This window comes from Astyanax mexicanus, unplaced genomic scaffold, assembly GCF_023375975.1.
Source record: "Astyanax mexicanus isolate ESR-SI-001 unplaced genomic scaffold, AstMex3_surface scaffold_31, whole genome shotgun sequence".
In the NCBI taxonomy this organism is placed as follows: Eukaryota; Metazoa; Chordata; class Actinopteri; order Characiformes; family Acestrorhamphidae; genus Astyanax; species Astyanax mexicanus.
The window spans coordinates 2,900,063-2,923,846 of record NW_026040041.1 but is presented as its reverse complement, the minus strand read 5'-3'; the positions used below and the strand labels follow the sequence as shown (position 1 = coordinate 2,923,846).

At 40.5% G+C, this 23,784-nt stretch overlaps 1 protein-coding gene across 2 annotated transcripts in view; it reads right to left on the bottom strand.

Moving 5' to 3' along the window:
- LOC111190276 (class I histocompatibility antigen, Gogo-C*0101/C*0102 alpha chain-like) overlaps positions 1–23,784 on the bottom strand; it is a 163,417-nt gene that overhangs the window by 29,530 nt on the left and 110,103 nt on the right. For both annotated transcript variants that reach the window (XM_049472803.1, XM_049472804.1), the window contains 2 exons: positions 9,008–9,053; positions 8,632–8,919 (listed from right to left, as the gene is read on the bottom strand). In XM_049472803.1, coding sequence (XP_049328760.1) covers positions 8,632–8,919; positions 9,008–9,053 — 334 coding nt within the window. The remainder of the gene's footprint in view (positions 1–8,631; positions 8,920–9,007; positions 9,054–23,784) is intronic.

Below are 23,784 nucleotides of genomic sequence, written 5' to 3'. Positions count from 1 at the left end.
CCCCGTAACCGGTGCATCCTATACCTGGACGATCTGCTTGTGCACGCACCGACCTTCGCCTGCTTGGAGAAGGTGATCGAGGCTATCAAGGGGGCAAACCTCCGGTCGCACCCGAAGAAATGCCTCCTCCTCCAAAAGAAGATTCAGTTTCTGGGGCATGTGGTCAGCGCCGAAGGGGTGGCTACCGATCCGTGTAAAGTACAGGCGGTGTACAAGAGCGCTGTAAGTGAGCAGTACCCTGTGAAAATAGAGCTTCTTGAGAAAAGCATGCTTCCTGTTCCTTCATCTCCCAGCCGGTCGTTAAAATATAAATATTGGGTTTGAAGCACTAAAGGTAAATAATATTTGTTGGGGAAGGAGATCTCACTTTTTAGGTGTATTTCTCAATGGGTTGCTTGTAGATGCTTTACCACACTGGGATGTTATTGATATTGTTAGAAAGAGTCATTTCTAAGCATATATGGATTATGTTTAGGTGTGAAGGAATTCCTGAGTAATTAAGCCGAGAACACAAGGTGTGATTTTGATGGAAAATCCATCCGTAGGGTTCTAAGGGTTAAACAAAATCACGCACAGGCACCCACCATAAAAGGGAATCCATCTTAACATCATAGATTAAGTCCTCTGGCAATCAGTAAGTGACTACGGGGCCAGATAGTGAAATCTGAAATCTCCTAGTCATGAGCTGGCACAGCTGGTGTTGGGTGCAAGATCTGTCGCTGGGCTCTAGGAACTGATGCAGAAAAGTCCTTCGGAAGCTGCACCCATGACTGAGCAGCCATCTTTACGATCAACTCTGCTCACGCTATTAATAGGGAAGGGGCTAGAACAGGTGCTCTAAAATTAGCCTGCCTCAAACATTCTGACTGGATCACCATGCCCAGAGGGATCACCACTTTTGGTTGATAAATCTGTAAATTTAAATTTAATTTTGGAACATCCGCACACTGATTAACAGTGCAAAGTCAAAGACGAGAGAGGAGAACTACTTTTATTGCCAGAGAACAGAGGAGATGTCAGATTGACTTAGCTGCCCTTTCTAAAACCTGACTGGCAAATGGAGGAACCGTCTAAAATCCACCATCCTCAATGCTTGTATAAACAACTTGGAATACAAGTCCAAAAAACATCAAGACTGGTTTGATGAGAATGACATAAAGAAAAAACAGCTGATCTCCATAAAAAGGGAAGTCTATCACATATGGCAAAATTAAGGAAAGCATTATATTAGTTGGCAGGATAACATTCTGCCCAACACAGAACAAATGTGATCATCGTATGGAGCAATGAGCGTATTTGGAGTTATGCTAGTGATACACACAGAATAACAGAACAGTGAGACATGTTGTAATTTTAAAATACCGGCCTCATCATTCAGTAGCTGTACAATGGAACATATATTACTTTAAACACGCTACTAAACATATGTATACCTATTTTCCTTATAACATATGTATACCTAATTTTTTATAACTGCGTACAGATGAACACTAAAGAACTGAACTACACTTTAACTTATTCAATGTAAAACTGGGTACAGTATAATAATGTAAATTAACCACACTGTCCATATCATAACACAACATTTTAGAGTAATGAAACCACAATGACACTGACCCCGTGGATTGAATTCCTGAGGATTGGCATACACGACCTGCTCACGTCCTGCACCACCTGAAATACAAATAAAATAAATACATTTAAATTAATCAATCAATAATACACATGTAAACTGAATCTATTAAAGAAATAATTTTTTTGAACTGAATGTAATCAGGTGTAAAAAAAAAATGACAGACAACAGAACGAAAAAAAACAAAACAAATCAAGCAGGGTGGAATTATCTTCATCCAACAGGCTCATTTATAGTGGTATGCAAAAGTATTCATACAGGTTAGCCGCTGAAGCTAGCTGAGGAGCCGCTGAAACGGAGCGCGCCATGGGAGCCGGGCTGACAGAAGACGGCGTCTTGAGGACGAGGGATGCCTCCTCCAGGAGATCGAGTGGACATCGGAAAGCCGGGTGCAGAACAGATCCCGGAGGAAGCGGCAAGCGGGCTCGCGTCGGAGGGTAATCCTAATCCTCCGAACTAGACGCAGCAGCTACAAAGTTCCAAAAGTCCTCATCGCCAGCGTCTCTGACCACTTCGCCTCCCCCGCGGTTCGAAGCAAGGCCCATAGCCCCAACGGTGATGCCCCCCCAAGAAAATCCTCCGGAATGCGGGATCCCTTAGAGCGCCTAGACCGAGGCCCTCTCCGGCCTCGAGGCCTCGGATTTTCCTGCGCCGGGATCCCGAAAGAGGGGCAGCGGATGGCCGGCCCGGACCTAGACAGAAATCCACCCGCTACGTCCATAATTAAAGGTCGGTCTTTATGTAACGAGGGACCAGACAGGAGGCGGACGTAAAAGTGGGTAAGACAGACGAATTTATTAAATAACAAATAAACACAAACAGATAAGGAATAAACGAGGAGATATAAATACATAAACAAACAGGGAAACAAATCAAGAACTAAATCTAGACAGATAATAATAACAAAAATAGACAGAAAGGATAATAAAACAAACTAGGAGAACAACAAGGAGCTAAACTAAACAGATAATAAACAAACAGGGCTAGGGATATATATAAGGAATAAATATGTAACTATATACAGAACCAGGAATAGTAACAAACAAGAGATAAACAAATAATACAAACTAAACAAAGAACTAGAAACGTGGAGAAGGGCAATAACGAAACGTGGCAAAAATATAGCTATGACGTGATGAGACAGACAACGTTGGAAGGTGCAAAGACCGACAGCAAACATAGACTAACAGGTACTATTTATACTAACATGAAACACTGAACACCTGGGTAAGGGGCGGAGCTACAAATTAGACACACGTGATGGAAAATTACAGGAGACACACATTAGGAAACGGAGAAAACGCAGGGGAACAGAGCGAGGCCGTGACAGCAGCATCATGCTGTGAGGATAAGCTTTTCTTCAGCAGGGACAGAGAAGCTGGTCAGAGTTGATGGATGTTGATGGATGGAAGATGGATGGAGATAAATAAATACAGAGCAATCCTGGAAGAAGAAAAGCTGTTGGAGGCTGTAAAAGGCTTGAGATCTTCCAGCAAGACAATGACCCTAAACATACAGCCAGAGCTACAGTGGAGCTCTAATGGTTTAGATCAGAGAATATTCATGTGTTAGAATGATCCAGTCTTAAATCTCACTGATCTTCTGTGGAGAGACATGAAAACTGCTGTTCACAGACCAACACTCTCCATCCAACCTGACTGATCTTCAGCTGATTTATAAAGAAGAATGGAGGAAAATCTCTACAGTCTCTAGAGGATCAAAGCTGGTAGAGACAAACCCCAAAAGACATGCAGCTGTAACTGTAGTGAAAGGTGGCTCGTCACACTTTTTTAGATTTTTATTTGATTAAAACTTTGAAAATCATGCATCATTTTCATTCCACTTCTCAATAATGGTTGTGGTTGTAAGGTGAGGAAATCTGAAAAAGTTAAAGGGGTATGAATATTTTTGCAAGCATATATTTACTGCCTTTTTTTATTAGAGTTTATGTTTGAAGAGCCTGAGGGTGTAGTCAGTGGTGTGTATTAACTCTTATATTTCTCTTTAAACAGAATCTGTACTGAAACACTTATACTCACCAATCATCCTCTTCCTTCTAAGAACAAAGAAGAGCACAGCCAGCAAAATCAGCAAGATCACAATCACCCCTACTCCTCCTCCAATCAGTGCTGGTCCAGAGCCGGTTTTGGGTTTTACTGTAAAGAGAACAGATCTCAACATCAATCACAGAGTTATATTTCTGCAGAAACACACAGTAACACAGAGCTACTGATTTACTGATCCTGATTCATCTGCTAATGTACATTAACATGCATGTTCATGAATAAGCACATATAACAACATACTTTCGTAACTTCAAAAATGCACCAATAATAATTAATCAATTCAAGAAATTAATTGAATGATTCACTGATTTATCATGGGTGCTTTACAATGATGAACTAATAAAAGGTGAAATAAAATATTTTAGAACTTTACTACAAGAGTGAAACTTTTAATCCTTTTTAGACTTTTACTGAGAAACTAATGCCAGTACTCTAATAAAATAGAATTAATGGTTATAATCTGCAATAAGTGTCACCAATCACTGTTATATTTACCCCATTTCTTCATCTCTGGTTTTGTGAGGGAGCTGTGAGACACGTAACAGTAATAATCTGCTGCATCATCACCATTGATCTCCGCACTCTTCCTCAGCTGGTAGGTTTCATCATCATTGGGTCTGATTCCAGAAGATATGATCAGATGATCAGGCAGTGAAGTGCCGGACTTCCTCACACTCAGTTCCACGTCTTTAGGGTAGAATCCCGTGGCCAGGCAGGTCAGTCTCACCTCTTTTGGGTCACGAACAGATTTAGTTGCAAACACATGAACAACAGGAGGAGCTGAAAAGAGAACACATTCATTCATTACTGTGCTTTCAGATTATTCCACCATTTCTCCAAACAAATAAACATTCAGTAAACAACTCTTTTCCAAAAAAGGTTGAATAAAATGTAAAGAAATATAAGTTAAAGCAGAATCTACACATTTTAAGGACCCACATTTAATATAATAATAATAATAATAATAATAATAATAATAATAAAAACAGGTTCAATTTACAGAAGCAACTCACATGAGCCTCTCATAAGCAAAGATAGGTGAAGCTTCACAAATCTGTGTAAAACTGTGTCTAAAATGATTAAACAATTATTTTATTATTATTATATATATATATATATATATATATATATATATATATATATATATATATATATATATATATATATTATTTTAGAATTTTATGTTTTATAAACAGTATAATTGTAAAGTTGTGAAACTTTTGATATCCCGCCCTCTTTAGCCCATAATATCATCAAAAGATTCAGAGAGTCTGTGGAAATCCCTGGTTGTAAGGTACAGGTTGATGGTCAGTACCGGATGCTGGTGATCTTTGGGCCCTCAGGTGGCACCGCATGAACACAGCTCACCATGCAGTCCATGAATACTGATTCAAACAGGTCAAAACGGCAAAGAGTTCTATGTTCAAATTAATCAAAATTGAATGAATAAAGTTCAATTTATATAGCGCCTTTCAACAATTTACACGTTTTACACACAACCATTTATACTCAGCACTCATCCACACCAATAGCACACAGCATACTCTCAACCGGAAACCACCGTCTACCTGGAGGACTGCATCAAGTACTACAGCATTTACCCAGGACAAAGTGCCAATCCATTTCTGGGCACAGTCATACCTACATTTTTATAAACACATTTACATACATACCACACACTTACACGTATCAATTTTCCCCAGATCAATTTAGAGTATTCATTTTTTTCTAAATAATTGTCTGGGATTATTTTATTGTGTATGTGCAGACTGACATAAAGACCAGAGTCGAGAATGAGACAACCTGCTTCACTGAGTCTTTTTAACATCATCACAACTGGCTCTTAGGCCTGTTCTGAACCCTGATTCAGATTACACACCTGGACAAACACTGCTGAACATTATATAGAGAATTTAGAACAACATCTGCTCCCATCCAGGCAATGCATTTGTCAGGGAAGGCTTTGCATATTTCAACAAGACATTGCTAACCCATATACTGTATGTCACAAATGAGGATGGAGGGATGGACGTAAGTGCACAATAATATTTATTTAAACAAACTAGATTAAAAAAAAACAGAAAACAAAACACGGGTAACGCAATAACTCAAAAAAAACAAGATAAGGATATAAATCTAACTAAGACAAAGACTAGAAAAACTGAGGAAACATGAAACTCTAAATATAACTCTAAACATAAAATAACCTGAGAACACAAAGATTACAACCTGAACAAACTTGGAACACTTACATACAGAGGACAAGGATACAAAAGACTCAACACTGAACGCTCAAACAGAGGGGCTTAAATACATGAGGACAGTGAGGAACACCTGGGCTTGGATAACGAGGGGGCAGGGTTACAAACAAGACACAGGTGAGAACACTAATAGTTAGGGCGGGACTAGGGCGGGGCTAGGGCGGAAACAGGTACAAAAACACAACACAAGCACATGGCAGGGAACACATGACAGGTAAACAGAGGGGCAGGAGCACAAGAGACCAAATGAGGGAGACAGACATGGGCTAAACTGTGACATTACCCCCCCTCAACGGCGCCACTACCAGAGGCGCCGAGAGAGAGGGAACAGAAAAACAAGACAAGGCTAGACAAGACCAGAGAAAGAACACAGGGGCAGGAACTGAGACAGGAGACTAGACAGGAGAAACATACTGGGACTGGAATGGAGACTGGGGAGGTGGAAAAAACAGAGACTGGACAGGGGACGAGAACTGAGACTGGACAGAGGGCTGTACATTGGGCAGGGATGCAGAAAGGGCAGGGGACATGAACAAAGACTGGACAGGGGACGGAGACTGGACGAAAGACTGGACAGGGGACGGAGACTGGACGAAAGACTGGACAGGGGACTGAGACTGGACGAAAGACTGGACAGGGGACTGAGACTGGACGAAAGACTGGACAGGGGACTGAGACTGGACGAAAGACTGGACAGGGGACTGAGACTGGACGAAAGACTGGACAGGGGACTGAGACTGGACGAAAGACTGGACAGGGGACTGAGACTGGACGAAAGACTGGACAGGGGGCTGAGACTGGACGAAAGACTGGACAGGGGGCTGTACGTTAGATTGGGACAGAGACTGGACTGTGGAGGAGAACATAGACTGGGCAAGGGGCTTAGACTGGACAGAACTGGACGGGGGAACAGGGACAAACACATTGACAGGGACAGACACGAGCACTGTGACGGGGACAGGAACAGAAAAACCTAAGGGGACAGGAACATGAACAAACACAGATACGGGGACCAGGACAGGGAGAGACAGGGGGACAAATAAAACTTGGGGATGCCCAGGACTGGCTAAAGTCTGTGGGGTAGTTAGAGGGGCCAGCCTGGGCACAGTTCTTGGGCAGAGGTCCGGGGGCCTTGGGGCGGGCCTAGGAGCCCGTGACCTGGGAGCAGGCCTGGGGATAGGCCTGGGGGCATACAAAGTTCTGGGAGTGGGCACAGGGTCAGAGGCGGCCGGAGCCGCGGGCACAGGGTCAGAGGCGGCCGGAGCCGCGGGCACAGGGTCAGAGGCGGCCGGAGCCGCGGGCACAGGGTCAGAGGCGGCCGGAGCCGCGGGCACAGGGTCAGTGGGTACCACAAGAGTAGCAGGCACTGCTTGCACTGGAGCAAGTTCTGTAGCAGAGGCAGCAGGTGCTGGAGCTGAGGCAGCAGGTGCTGGAGCTGGAGCTGAGGCAGCAGGTGCTGGAGCTGGAGCTGAGGCAGCAGGTGCTGGAGCTGGAGCTGAGGCAGCAGGTGCTGGAGCTGAGGCAGCAGGTGCTGGAGCTGAGGCAGCAGGTGCTGGAGCTGAGGCTGAGGCAGCAGGTGCTGGAGCTGAGGCTGAGGCAGCAGGTGCTGGAGCTGAGGCTGAGGCAGCAGGTGCTGGAGCTGAGGCAGCAGGTGCTGGTGCTTGAGCTGGAGCAATGGAAGCTGCTGGTGCTTGAGCTGGAGCCGGCTGTAGAGCTCGGGCAGCGGGTGCTGCTGGAGCTGGCTGCAGAGCTGGGGCAGCGGCGGGTGCAGCTTGGGCAGGCTCGGAGGGTTCCAACCCGAGGAAAGGCGCTGGGAGCGGAATATCTCCTCGGATTTGCTCGGCGAGGAGCCGGAGAAATTCAAGGTCCGCCTTCCGAGTAGCATGCCACTGTGCTACGTCCATATTTAGGTTGAGTCTTATGTCACAAATGAGGATGGAGGGATGGACGTAAGTGCACAATAATATTTATTTAAACAAACTAGATTTAAAAAAAACAGAAAACAAAACACGGGTAACGCAATAACTCAAAAAAAACAAGATAAGGATATAAATCTAACTAAGACAAAGACTAGAAAAACTGAGGAAACATGAAACTCTAAATATAACTCTAAACATAAAATAACCTGAGAACACAAAGATTACAACCTGAACAAACTTGGAACACTTACATACAGAGGACAAGGATACAAAAGACTCAACACTGAACGCTCAAACAGAGGGGCTTAAATACATGAGGACAGTGAGGAACACCTGGGCTTGGATAACGAGGGGGCAGGGTTACAAACAAGACACAGGTGAGAACACTAATAGTTAGGGCGGGACTAGGGCGGGGCTAGGGCGGAAACAGGTACAAAAACACAACACAAGCACATGGCAGGGAACACATGACAGGTAAACAGAGGGGCAGGAGCACAAGAGACCAAATGAGGGAGACAAACATGGGCTAAACTGTGACACTGTATCTCAACAAAACTGCCAGAACTGTTGATCAGTTAAAATCCTCCACTAAACACAAATGAACAATATTTCTCTCTCTAAACTCCAGCAACTGCTCTCCACACTTCTCAAACATTTATAGACTTTTTTATAATAAAAGGACATGCTATACAAAGGTAGACATCGCCGTGTACCAACTTGTTGTTGTTATAAGAAAATACAAAGAAACTCACAGTGTTTTCTCAGTGTTTCTTTTCCGTACTCCATGAATTTCTTGAGCCAGTCCACACACTCTTTCTCCAGGTAGCCCTTGGTGTACTGGTTCAGGATGGCCACATCATCCCATTTCCTCTTGGTTATTACTGCAGCTTGAACCGGAGCGACCCAGACCATGTTCGAATTATCAAAGGAGAGAAAATCTGATCCATCATAGCTGTACTCATCAATCCCATTCAGAAACGTCACTGTTCCATTAGACTCATCGATCTCACAGCCGTGTCTCCACTGAAGAACATGAAGATCTGAAATATAATCAGAAAAGACTCACAGGTACAGAACTTTAAAAACATACGGTGGATAAAAACAATAATTATCTGATGAATCACTAACCAGTGTTACTGTGGTTCATCCTCTGCATCAGAATATCCACGTTGACCTTGAACCACTGTTCTTTACTCTTGCGAGACTGGGTTCCTTTTTCCCAGTAATCTTCCCGCGTCCTCTCCCTCATCCAGCTCTGTTTAGGAATCTTCTTCTGCTCCTTACTGTTGTAGTAGTCGATCTCTCGGCCATCCAGCAGCCCCAGAGCTGTGAACTCGTAGATTCCTGGTAGAGACACGTCTTTGTTGAGGGCGCTGTAAATGTAGTACAGGGAGTGTTTCTCTGGAGATAACACAAACAAAGCCCAATTAAAAAAATTAACAAATCCTCTGTAAAACCCTAACAATATACAGGGGTTGGAGAATGAAACTTAAACACCTGGTTTTAGAGCACAATAATTGATTGTGGTGACGGACAGTTCTGGTGGAAACAGGAGAGTTGAGGTGCACATTGAATTCTGCGTGATTTGATCAGCCGTGGTTTTATGTTTTTTGGATACAATCCGGGTTAGCACCCGAACATCCCTCTCAGACAGCTTCCTCTTACAGCATCCACAGTTAATCCTGTTGGATGTGGTTGTTTCTTTTTGGTGGTATGCTGACATTACCCTGGATACCGTGGTTCTTGATACATCACAAAGACTTGCTGTCTTGGTCACAGATGCTCCAGCAAGACGTGCACCAACAATTTGTCCTCTTTTGAACTCTGGTATGTCTCCCATAATGTTGTGTGCATTGCAATATTTAGAGCAGAACTGTGCTCTTACCCTGCTAATTGAACATTCACACTCTGCTCTTACTGGTGCAATGTGCAATTAATGAAGATTGAACACCAGGCTGCTCCAATTTAGCAATGAAACCTCCCACACTAAAACATTCAAGAAACATTCAGCCTCATCACATTTAATCCAATTACATTCAATCTCATCACATTCAACCTCATCACATTCAACCCTGAAACATTCAGCCTCATCACATTCAACCCCGTTACATTCAATCCTATCACATTTAACCCAGTCACATTCAATCTCATCACATTAAACATAATTACAATTAACCCCTTTACATTTAATCCCATCACATTCAACCCCGTCACATTTAACCCTGAAACTTTCAGCCTCATCACATTCAACCCCATGACATTCAACCCTATCACATTCAACCTCATTACATTCAACCCCGTTACATTCAACCCCGTTACATTCAATCCCATCACATTCAACCCCGTCACATTCAATACCATCACATTCCAACCCTGTTACATTCAACCCATCACATTCAACCCAGTCACATTCAACCTCATTACGTTCAACCCCGTTACATTCAATCCCATCACATTCAATCCCATCACATTCGATCCCATCACATTTAATCCCGATACATTCAACCCCGTCACATTCAACTCCTTTACATTCAATCCCATCAAATTTAATCTCATCACATTCAACCCTGTCACATTCCAACCCCGTCACATTCAACTTCATCACATTCCAACCCCGTTACATTCAACCCCGTTACATTCAACCCCGTTACATTCAACCCCGTCACATTCAACCCCGGTCACATTCAACCCCAGTCACATTCAATCCCGCTACATTCAACCCAGTCACATTCAACCCCGTCACATTCCAACCCCGTTACATTCCCATCACATTCAACCCCATCACATTTAACCTGTCACATTCAACCCCGCCACATTCAACCCCGTCACATTCCAACCCCGTTACATTCCCATCACATTCAACCCCATCACATTTAACCTGTCACATTCAACCCCGCCACATTCAACCCAGTCACATTCAACCCCGTCACATTCCAACCCCGTTACATTCCCATCACATTCAACCCCATCACATTTAACCTGTCACATTCAACCCTGCCACATTCAACCCCGTCACATTCCAACCCCGTTACATTCCCATCACATTCAACCCCATCACATTTAACCTGTCACATTCAACCCCGCCACATTCAACCCAGTCACATTCAACCCCGTCACATTCCAACCCCGTTACATTCCCATCACATTCAACCCCATCACATTTAACCTGTCACATTCAACCCCGCCACATTCAACTTGTTACATTCAATCCCATCACATTCAACCTCATTACATTCAACCCCGTCACATTCAACCCCGTCACATTTAATCTCATCACATTCATTCCCATCACATTCAACCTAATCACATTCAACCTCATCACATTCAACTCGGTCACATTCAACCTCATTACATTCAACCCTGTTACATTCAATCACATCACATTCAACCCAGTCACATTTAATCCCGTTACATTCAATCCCATCATATTCAACCTCATCACATTCAACCTCATCACATTAAACCCCCTAGCACTCAGTCCCATCACATTCATCCTCATTACATTCAACCCCGTTACATTCAATCACATCAAATTCAACCCCGTCACATTCAATCCCATCACATTCAACCTCATCACATTCACCCTCATCACATTCAACCCCGTCACATTCAACCTCATCACATTCAACCTCATCACATTCAACCCTGTCACATTCAACCTCATTACATTCAACCCTGTTACATTCAATCACATCACATTGAATCTCATTACATTCAACCCTGTTACTTTCAATCACAACAAAATTCAACCCCGTCACATTCAATCCCATCACATTCAACCTCATCACATTCACACTCATCACATTCAACCCCGTCACATTCAACCCCGTCACATTCAACCCCCTTGCACTCAGTCCCATCACATTCAACCTCATCACATTCAACCTCATCACATTCAACCTCATCACATTCAACCTCGTTACATTCAACCTCGTTACATTCAACCCCGTCACATTCAACCCCATCACATTCAACCTCATTACGGTCACCTCGTTACATTCAACCCTGTCACATTCAACCCCATCACATTCAACCTAATTACAGTCAACTCGTTACATTCAAGCCCATCACATTTAACCCCGTCACATTCTCTGACCGCGGCTGGCTCGCCGCGTAGGAGGTCACGGAGCACTGTTCGGCCATCGCTGCAATAGTTACGGAGCACGGTTCGGCTGCCACCGCAGAAGACACGGAGCGCGGTTTAGCTGCTGGAGAAGCTACTTCCTGGGGGGTACGGTAACGGAGCACGGGCTGGTGCGGGGTAGAGCTCCTCTTCCTCCTCGGAACTGCTGGGAGCGCACCCGAGGAAGTCCCACGGGTCCCGCTTCACGAGCCTTGGGTACTCATAGGCACCGCCTAACTTGGGACGAGACCCGAGGCTAACCGCACCAACCTGTAGTGCCCCCCCAAGAAAATCCTCCCCGGAAAAGGGCTCCTCATCCGGCTGCCAGAACCCCTTAAAACGCCTACCCCGAGGCCTGCGGCGTCCTTGAGGCCTCAAGGTTTCCTGCGCCGGGGTCCCTCTTGGAGCACAGCTTATCGCCGTCCTGGAGCCAGTCCACGGGTTACCCGCTATGCATATGTCGGTCTGTCTTTCTGTCAGGATTGACGCAGGCAGGGAGACGAGGAGACGGACACAAGTGCAGGTAAGGGCGTGATTTAATATATAAATAAACAAATATCAAATGAACAAGTAAACAAAGAACACGAAATAATAAAGTAAACCAAAACAAACGAAGGCTAATGATGATATAACAAAGCAATAAACAGGGAATAAACGTGAGGTAAAACTAACGTAAACAAACAGGGCGTAATAAACAAAGAAACAAACAAGGAACAGAAATAATACTAAATGAAACAGGGCAAGGAGAAACCAAGGGAAATAAACACTAAGTAGGAAACTAGGGAACGCGGAAATAAACAAGAAATAAACTGAGGTAAACATAGAGCAAGAAACGACTAAGGCAAGGAGATACGAGAACCGACAAAACAACATTGGAAGGTACAAAGACCGACCAAGGACAAGTGACAGAGGAAGGCTTTATAATACACAAGGGAAGTGGAAACACCTGGGGCTAGGGGGCGGAGCTACAAATTAACACAGGTGGAAAACTACTTAGACAGAACACAGGGGCACGAGTCACGTGGGAAACACACAGGCACAAGGACAGACAGGAAACAAGGCCTGGACATGACAATGATCTATTCAATGTGTACAATTAGTCTGTGATATCATCACAATTAAAAATTCAGAAAAGCAGGAGTGGCTTTCTGAATACAGGATGTATTAATCAGCATCATACAGTCATGTTTTTAAAAGTAAGTGTTGATTTTTAATGTTTGGTGTTAATTACCATGAAATCAGAAAGGACGATTTTCATACCTAATTCTATAATTGTTACAGGTGTGAAGTCTTAACTAATCATGTATCAAATAAAATAAAAAAGTACCATGAAAATAGAAAGGAAGTTTTACAATCCTAATTATGTACTTTTTATAAGGGTCAATTAAAAAAAAAATCAAAGGCTTAGCTAATCAGCTATCAGGTAAAATGATAAAAAAAAAACATTACTTACCATAAAATCAGAAAGGGAGTTTTACATACTTAATTATTACACTACATTACATTAGGCAGACGCTTTTGTCCAAAGCGACTTACAATAATGAAGTACAAAAGTAATAGAAGTTAAAGGTAAACCATCTTTAGACAGGGCCTAAAGGAGGTCAGAGGGAAATAATGGGATAGAGGAGTGAAGGAGGGGAAGAAGGAAATGAGGTTAGAAGTAGTTAGTGTGTTAGAGGTGTTAGGAGAGTAAGTGCTCTTTGAAGAGCTCTGTCTTCAGGAGTTTATTAAAGATAGTGAGAGATTCTCCTGATCTGGTAGTAGAAGGTAGTTAGTTAGAGGTGTTAGGAGAGTAAGTGCTCTTTGAAGAGCTCTGTCTTCAGGAGTTTATTAAAGATAGTGAGAGATTCTCCTGATCTGGTAGTAGAAGGTAGTTAGTTAGAGGTGTTAGGAGAGTAAGTGCTCTTTGAAGAGCTCAGTCTTCAGGAGTTTATTAAAGATAGCGAGAGTTTGTTCCACCATTGGGGAACTCTGTATGAGAACAGTCTGGATTGATTTGTGTGAATGTTTGTTTGGTAAAGTGAGGCGACGTTCATTGGAGGAGCGCGGAGGGAGGTAGCGTAAGCCTTCAGGAGTGAGTGCAGGTAGGAAGGAGCTGTTCTGTATCACCTTGTAGGAGATTGTAAGAGTTTTGAATTTGATGCGAGCATCAACTGGTAGCCAGTGGAGCTCAATGAGCAGCGGGGTGACATGTGCCCGTTTTGGCTGGTTGAAGACCAGACGTGCTGCTGCGTTCTGGATCATTTGGAGTGGTTTTACTACGCAGGCCGGGAGGCCAGTTAGCAGGGCATTGCAGTAGTCGATGATGACGACTGCTTGTACCAGGAGTTGGGTGGCCTGTTGCGTCAGAAACTGACTAATTTTTCTGATGTTATAGAGCGCGAAGCGGCAGGATCGAGCAACTGAGGCCACATGGTGCGTGAAGGAGAGCTGGTCATCAACCATAACACCCAGGTTCCTATAGCAACCTTTGCCTTTGAGAGATTTAATTGAAGGTGATGCTCCTTCATCCATGAGGATATGTCAGAGAGACACTGTGATATCCGTGCAGAGATTGAGTGATCTTCAGGTGAGAATGACAGGTATAGCTGGGTGCCATCAGCAAAGCAATGGTAGGAAAATCCATGTGAGTGGATAACCTGACCAAGAGAGGCGGTGTATATCATATATCAAAATATATGTACATTTAATAAGGGTCAGTTAAAAAATCTAAGTCTTAACTAATCAGCTAACAGATAAAATGTAAAAAAAAAAGTGAATTACCATAAAATCAGAAAGGGCGTTTTACATACCTAATTATCAGGAGAATCTCTCGCTATCTTTAAGAAACTCCTGAAGACAGAGCTCTTCAAAGAGCACCTACTCTCCTAACACCTCTAACTAACTACCTTCTACTACCAGATCAGGAGAATCTCTCACTATCTTTAATAAACTCCTGAAGACAGAGCTCTTCAAAGAGCACTTACTCTCCTAACACCTCTAACTAACTACCTTCTACTACCAGATCAGGAGAATCTCTCACTATCTTTAATAAACTCCTGAAGACTGAGCTCTTCAAAGAGCACTTACTCTCCTAACACCTCTAACTAACTACCTTCTACTACCAGATCAGGAGAATCTCTCACTATCTTTAATAAACTCCTGAAGACAGAGCTCTTCAAAGAGCACCTACTCTCCTAACACCTCTAACTAACTACCTTCTACTACCAGATCAGGAGAATCTCTCACTATCTTTAATAAACTCCTGAAGACAGAGCTCTTCAAAGAGCACTTACTCTCCTAACACCTCTAACTTACTACCTTCTACTACCAGATCAGGAGAATCTCTCACTATCTTTAATAAACTCCTGAAGACAGAGCTCTTCAAAGAGCACTTACTCTCCTAACACCTCTAACTAACTACCTTCTACTACCAGATCAGGAGAATCTCTCACTATCTTTAATAAACTCCTGAAGACAGAGCTCTTCAAAGAGCACCTACTCTCCTAACACCTCTAACTAACTACCTTCTACTACCAGATCAGGAGAATCTCTCACTATCTTTAATAAACTCCTGAAGACAGAGCTCTTCAAAGAGCACTTACTCTCCTAACACCTCTAACTAACTACCTTCTACTACCAGATCAGGAGAATCTCTCACTATCTTTAATAAACTCCTGAAGACAGAGCTCTTCAAAGAGCACTTACTCTCCTAACACCTCTAACTAACTACCTTCTACTACCAGATCAGGAGAATCTCTCACTATCTTTAATAAACTCCTGAAGACAGAGCTCTTCAAAGATCACTTACTCTCCTAACACCTCTAACTAACTACCTTCTACTACCAGATCAGGAGAATCTCTCACTATCTTTAATAAACTCCTGAAGACAGAGCTCTTCAAAGAGCACTTACTCTCTTAACACCTCTAACACACTAACTACTTCTAACCTCATTTCCTTCTTCCCCTCCTTCACTCCTCTATCCTATTATTCCCCTTTGACCTCCTTTTATCCCTATCCAAAGATGTTTTACCTTTAAACTTATTTTACATTGTACTTGACTATTGTAAGTCGCTTTGGACAAAAGCGTCTGCCAAATGTAATGTAATGTAATGTAATGTAATTATGTACTTTTTATATGGGTCAATTAAAAAAATCAAAGACTTACCTAATCAGCTTTTAGATAAAATAAAAAAGTTAATTACCATAAAATCAGAAGATGCTTTTTTCATACCTAATTATGTAATTTTTATATGGGTCAATTGAAAAAAAAATCAAAGTCTTACCTAATCAGCTATCAGATAAAATGATAAAAATGTTAATTACCATAAAATCAGAAAGGGAGTTTTACATACCTAATTATGTACTTTTATAAGGCTGAATTATTTTTTTTCAAAATCTTAACTAATCAGCTATCAGATAAAATGATAAAAATGATAATTATCATAAAATTAGAAATGGAGTTTTCCATAAAGAAAATTATAAAGGGTGAAATATATAAAAAAAAGATTAACTGATCACCTATCAGATACTTTTATATATCTAAAAGGCCCCGATCCACACACTGTCCTGTGTTCTCTCAGGATATTCAGTATGAGCAGGATTTTTAAATAAATTACACTGATAAAATACTCTGATTTTAAAGGGTCTATTAAACAAATACATGGTTTTATTTGAGTGCTGAGCTGTTTTAATAAAATGAAGAACCTCCATGATTCAGCAGTTTGTTCTATAGCGGATCCTGATTGGAATCGCAGTTATAGACTTAAAGAAGGTTATATACCCGTCCAGTCAAATAATAATGGTTGATACTTATTGATAATAATGGTGGATGGTAATATTACTAATTAAATATTTACTGTTCTACTTTTGTTTTCTCTAACACACACACACACACACACACACACACTCTTACCTGCGAGTGTAGCGATGAATACTGCAGGCAGTAGAAGAACACAAACTGCTGTAGAGACCCCCATCTCCTCCTTCTGATCTTTAATTCAGTTTAAATTCATTAAAATCAGATTTCAGTAAATAAACTCCAGCAGATCAGCGCTGCGCTTCTTAAAAAAGATCGATCTTTAGTTTAGATTTATGAACAACTTATGAACGACAGTTTTGCGCCTGTTTACCAAAAAGCCTTCTTTATCTTCTTTATCTCCAGAGTTAGGCTCCGCCTCTTACCTGCACAGAAAACAGACCACCAGGTGAAACCTGAGCCTCCCGTTTACACCGGGGCTTCTGGAACATTCAGAGATGTACAGTAAGGAAGTAGAAATACTTCACTACTGTACTTAAGTAGTAAAAAGCTGTATCTGTACTTTACTGGAGGAGTATTTTTTTCTCCTACTTCCACTTTTACTTCACTACATATTTTCCTGAGTTTAATGTTTTTAGTCTGATGTATTTTCGCGTGCTGTCTCGTTATCTGTTACTAGGGGCGTCACCAGTTCTTTTTAGGGGTGATGATAATCTACGCTCTCTCCGCTGAGCACGCACGCGCATGCACGTACTATATTAAACAGCGCTCTTTATTCTGCTATTGACTGACGTGATGTCCCACTCCCGATACCTCCTGTGTCCGCGTGCATTAAAATCTAAAGTATAGTATTTTACGACAAAGTGAAAAATATTTTGTATGCATTTTAATACTTAAAGGGCAAGCCTTCTAAATGTCTAGAATTAATACATTTAATGAGTAAATATAACTGATCATAGTAAAACATCTCTAAAATCCTGTTTTTTCAGTTAATGCTGTATTTGGTAAATTATACAGTAAAATCACCAGTGTTAAATAAACACTGTTAGCGTTAATTTAACACTGAAAGAGTGAATAATAACCCTGACATTGTGATTTTACTGCGTGATTTTGAGCTGTAAAAAGAGACGCTGTTCATTTATACGCTCAAACGTTTTTAATATGTTGTGGTTTTGTAAGTATTAAATCCATAACATTGTTAAATTAAAATATAATAATGTAATACAATAAAAGTAAGGTGGTTTATTTTGTCAGTAATAAATCGGATTTTTCATTCTGCTGTTCTGGTGTTAAATCAGAGATTAAAATATTACACTGCATGTTTTAATGCTTATAACTGAACTAAGGAGCTTCACAGGAGCTTGAAATTCAAGCTGTAGATTTCTTTTTTAATATTTGTAAATAATATATATAACGCTCTCTCCGCTGAGCACGCACGCACGTACACTATATTGAACAGCGCTCTTTATTCTGCTATTGACTGACGTGATGTCCCACTCCCGATACCTCCTGTGCGTGTGTGTGTGTGTGCGTGTGTGTGGCCAGTCATAGTCAAATAAGGTAAAAAGGTAATAATAAATAAACGATATTTCATTGCTCAGTGTGAGCAGATGCCATAACAAATCCAGCATTCCACTTTTATCTATTTAAATTAGGCCAGATCACGAAGCTTCAGAAAATCATTTTTGAAAGAAATATTTTAAAATGTTGTATTTTCTTTGTCTGCTGAAAATATGTTTATAAAGCAACACTCCTGCCCCCTGTACATCATAGTTTATGTGGGCGGGCTCAACCCCCCTAAACCTCTGATTCTAGAATCCCCCTCTGATCATTAAAACTATAAAAATGTTATGAATCACTCTAAACCCACATTATCACTGAAGCCAGAGCGGTAGATGCTCTGCACTGTCACCAGGTTTGATGAAGCTGCTCTAGCTTTAATTTATTTTACAAAAGTGATAGACCAACTAGTTTCCTTTTATGCAGATTTTTTAAATATTCTAACGGCTTGCAGTTTAGCTTCTCTTTTGAGTAAATTAGTTTAGAGAGTTAATTTAAGACTTTGTGTAAATGTACTATTTCCTCTTCTCGTTCTGTTGCTACAGCCAATTGTGAGCATCCTTTAGCCTAAACATCTGAAATAATATTAAAAATATAATATTTAAACTTCTGACTCATTTCGGTAAAAACTACACAACACAATACTTGTACTTTTACTTTCAGTACTTGAGTAGAAAATTTTTTAATAAACTACTTTCAATACTTAAGAACAAAAATGTTTAATACTTTAGTATTTCCACTTACGTGTGAAGCTTAAAGAGCACTTCAACTTCTACTCAAGTCTCAAATCAACACTGATTGATTGATTTTAATTATTTTATCTCTTCATTTATCTTTATTTAATTTTATGTTTTACCTTTTAGCCATTTTATTTTATTCATTTCTTACTTTTATTTATTTTGTTACTGCTTTTATTTTTGGCCTTTTCCCTTTTTATTTCATTTATTTCTTCCTTTCATTTTTTATTTATTTTAGTTCCATCATTATTTTTTTTAATAATTGTGGTTATTTTAGTCCTTTATTTCTTTAATAGTGAATATATTTTATTATTCTATGTATTTATCTCTTTGTTTTATTGTTCTTCATTTTAGTCTGTTTGCATTTTCTTTTATTTTGAATTATTTAATTTAATTTAAATCTTACATTGTTTGCTTGTTTTTATAATTTAAACCAAAATTTTAATTCTTTTAATTTTGAGTAAGCTCAGCTACACTGAAAATGAAGATTACCCTCAATGTATTTACTGAGTGGAAATAAAGATTGATTGGTTGATTGATTGATAATAATAATGTTACAATACTGTAAAAAGTGGCACTCTTAACGTTTCCTCTGTAACATTAGACAGGACTTGAAAAGAAGATCACTCTTGTCTGTCAGGTTAAAAGTACTTTGAGTTTTGAGTTGTTGAGTTTAGAATGTAGATATCAATCAATCAATTAACCTTTATTTAAATACATAAGGTAAGGGTTGTCAAAGAAAAAAGTATAAAAAAAAACATTTTAGTAAGATATATAAGATATTTTAAAATAAGATATAAAACAAATAAGATAAAAATAGGAAATTAGTTGTAGGTAAGAAAATCAAAGGTAACAACAATGATAAGAATGCAACTACAGATGAATAAATAAAACTAAACACATAAAAAAGAATTGTACTACTATCTATTGGAGGTGTTTCCCACTCCTCCATGCAGAATTCTTTCAGTTGGGTGAAAATTAAGCTTTAGATTTTGGACATATGGAGTCCCTCAAGTTTACTCTGATACAGTAAAAAAATCATACTGGATGTATGATGGAGAGCCTCCTTAAATACAGTGAGGAATTCATACTGGATGTATGATGGAGAGCCTCTTCTGATTCAACAATTTAAGAATGAAAATGTGTTAAATTGTACATTTTGTGTAAAATTATTGTAAAAATTCTCATTTAAAATTACATCACATGTTTAGGATTTGTTTTTTATTACTTCTCTTGAAGTCTAATTAAAATGTACAGTTCAAAGATTCTGCATTTCAAAGAAAGTAAAAAAAAAATCTGAATTAAAACAGAATTAATATGAGATCTAAGTGCAAATAATGATTGACCCCATATCTAAAAACTGTTTGCAGGTAAAAGTGCAGATTCCATACAGTCAAAGTCAAATTATTGTTACAATGCACAAATATATGCAAAAATACAAACTATACATCACACAGTTTCAATAGAAAACACAAACAGTTAACACAAAATACACAGTAAAAAAATAAGATAAAAAAAAATGCAAGTTAAAAGGTCTTTATAACACATGTTCATAAAGTTCTTTACACAAAATCATATAAAGAGAGATAAAGATCTCAGCAGCTCTATTCTATATTTAATCTGTTTATTAAGAAGCACAGCATTAGTAGAGTTCAGTGTATCAAGAAGAACTTCAGATTTTAAATGACAAGATATGTCATTATATATGCGTATCCAGTGTCCAGTGCTTTTACATTCAGTAACCTTCCAAATAAGAAATAAACGGGAACCAAATTTTCTCAAAAGCCTTGAGATTATCTGTTATCTTTTTAGCAGCTCTATTCTTACCAGTTTCAGTTCTTTTCAGAACGAGCCGTTTAAGGGCTCTGACACTTTTATGCGAATAAGCTTTTGCAGCAGAGACCAGGATTAAGAAACTCCTTTAAACTAAGTATAGAACTAAATTCTGGCTATCCACAACATCCAGCTTCTAACTGGTTAGCTAAATACATTTTTGTTAAATATAGCTTACAGTAATCCTGCAATCCTAAATTAATCCTAAACACAGTATTCATTTGAAAATGAAATAGTTATTGGGTGCTCAGGTACATTCTAAACCTTGATCTGTGTGTGCTGATTCAGAGACGAGTCTTTTTAACCAGCTATCAGAAACATATCATCACAGTTCACATGGTTAATTCAGTTACCTTTCTTTTAGAAAAATCGCCGTATTTTCAGACATGTTTTAACATCAGCGCTAATATCCAGTGCAAGACCTCAAAACCCCTCAAAAATCCTCCTCAGAGAGGCGGTGGGGGGGCTGGGGCGGGGCTTCCCTACTAGCCCACAGCGCTCCACAAAACCAGCAAGCAAGTAATTAGCTATAGTTACTTCTCCAAAAAAAGTAACTGAGTTACTAACGGAGTTACTCCACTATAAAAGTAACTAGTTACCAGTAAAAGTAACTATTGAGTTACTTCGCCTGTAAAATAAAAAAGGAACAAAAGAAAATAAATGATGTAATTACTATTATTATTAGAAAAATAACAAACGAAAATAACGAATTTAAAAAAATAAGAAACGAAAAACTCCACAGGACCAAAGAAAATTACTAAGACTTGCAATACTGGAAAAAAAACGGAAAAAACTAATAGCATCTGGGGATAAAAAACAAACCAAACCACACTCACAGGAAAAATGTATATATAAACAAAACAAAAGAATGGACAAAAACAACAATCCACTAAAAAACTCATTTAACACAATAACAGGCTTTCTGCGCAGAATAATAAAGTTTCGGTTAGTTTCAGTTTCAAATCATGAAAACAGCTCATCAAAACCTCAACCTATCCTTTATATTTAACAATATTTGATTAACTTACAGGTCCTTACTTACTTTTATTTGACTGAACTGAGTTTTATATTATGTATAGCCTCGCGCTGAATTCAGCTCCGCGCTGCGAAAGAGAGAGAGAGAAAGAGAGAAAGAGAGAGAAAGAGAGAGAGAGAGAAAGATGATCAAAGATTAATAAGTCTCTCTGTGAAGGATATACCTACATTGTCGATTTCGTTCTCCCCACTTTCTCCTTTTTACATCACCATGGCTCGATGCTGGAGATGAGTTACGCCGTGTGCGACCCGTCACGACTTGGTCGGTCATCGCTAAGCAGTCTAATATCCAAAGCATCAAGATCGGTCTCCTCCCGCATGGCCGTCGTCACCATTAAGGGAGGTCGCGCACAGGAGAGGAAATTAACGTACATGAAGGCGCTGATAGCATCCATCATGTTAGAAGACCTATCTGAAGAGACCCGTGCAGGCTTATTCCTTTCCGCTTTCTTTTCAGAAATGGGCGATTCTCAGACTATCGTAGAGACCTTTGCCAAGAACCACAATCTGGCCTACTCAAAAATGCAATTAAAAGTCGAACATGGAATAACAGTCGGAACATGCGCGTCCTCCAATCGCTTGATCGATAGCCTAGACCGGGACATCATCGTCGGGAACCCCAATCTGTTTGAAAATGGTGTAGAGCTCGGCTCTGAAGATGAGTTGCCATCAGACTCTCTAAGAACCGTAATCTCTCACATTATAATGATCGCATCTAAGTGTATCACATCCCCCACATGGAAGCGATGTGTATCGCAAACCCTGTCGAAGCAGAGTGGTTTCTTCAAGATAGTAGCAGAACGGGTAGCAAAAACCATTAAGCAAAATATCATTATTAGAAGAATAATTGTGGAACTTGTAGAGGCAGCCTTAGACCAGGAAGGCAATACGAATGAGCTCTTTGACGCCGTATCTCATGCAGGTCACTATCTACGAGGTGCCGGGCTGACCGGTTTTGTGATGGTTTGCAACTTCGTGGTGTCGGCAAAGGCACCTATCCTGGCGAAACCAGCGTATCGGTCAGAGGTTGAGGCACTTCGAGGACTTCTCAAAATCTTCAGCACAATCGGTCCCTCAGCTCCATATATCAAATTCCTCGGTCATGCGAAAGCCGGTCTCTTTTCTCCTGCTGCGTTCCCCGAACTGCATGCTTTCGCAATCGGGTACGCGGCTGCTGCGCATGCTAGCATGGCTGACTACGCAATCAGTGAGGCCATAACTGCAAGACCCTCCTACCACGCCGGCCGAGTGTTTGCAAGCAGAGGAGGAGGGGCACCACAAGCCACCCTATTGAACGAGTTCAACATTCCTGAGGAGGAAGTACGGGTCTACGATACTGTGATTGGTCGACACCATACCGGCCATGAAAATGCAGCACCGCCTCCTATGTTGTGAACGAGCTTATGGGACCCATCCGCCCTCGCGTTCCCAACTCCAATGGCGATGGTCTCTCACCCTAAAAGATCATTTATTTGTAAATAATGCTTCCTTTTTCCCGTGTTGGAGTCTTCAACAATTTTAAAGAAGTTTTCCGTTTTTTTAATTTTTTTGGTTCGTCTACAGGCATCAGTCGACCGTTGACACGATAAATAAGGACATAACATGTCTCTTCATGGCAATTGTCAGAGAAAGAGAGAGAGAGAGAGAGAGAGAGAGAGAGAGAGGCGCAGCGCATTTTGCTTGATTTCTCTTGATTAATTATCAGTACATTTGTTGGCTTTAGTGAATTTATTAACATGAATTTAACTACACTTGTCCGACCTTATTTATTAAAATGTTTTTTTAGAAGAGAGATGTTATTTTGCGCCAATCACCACTTTGCGTGCCTGCAACATTTAAGAGCACTGGATGAGATCTTAATTAATTAATTAATATATT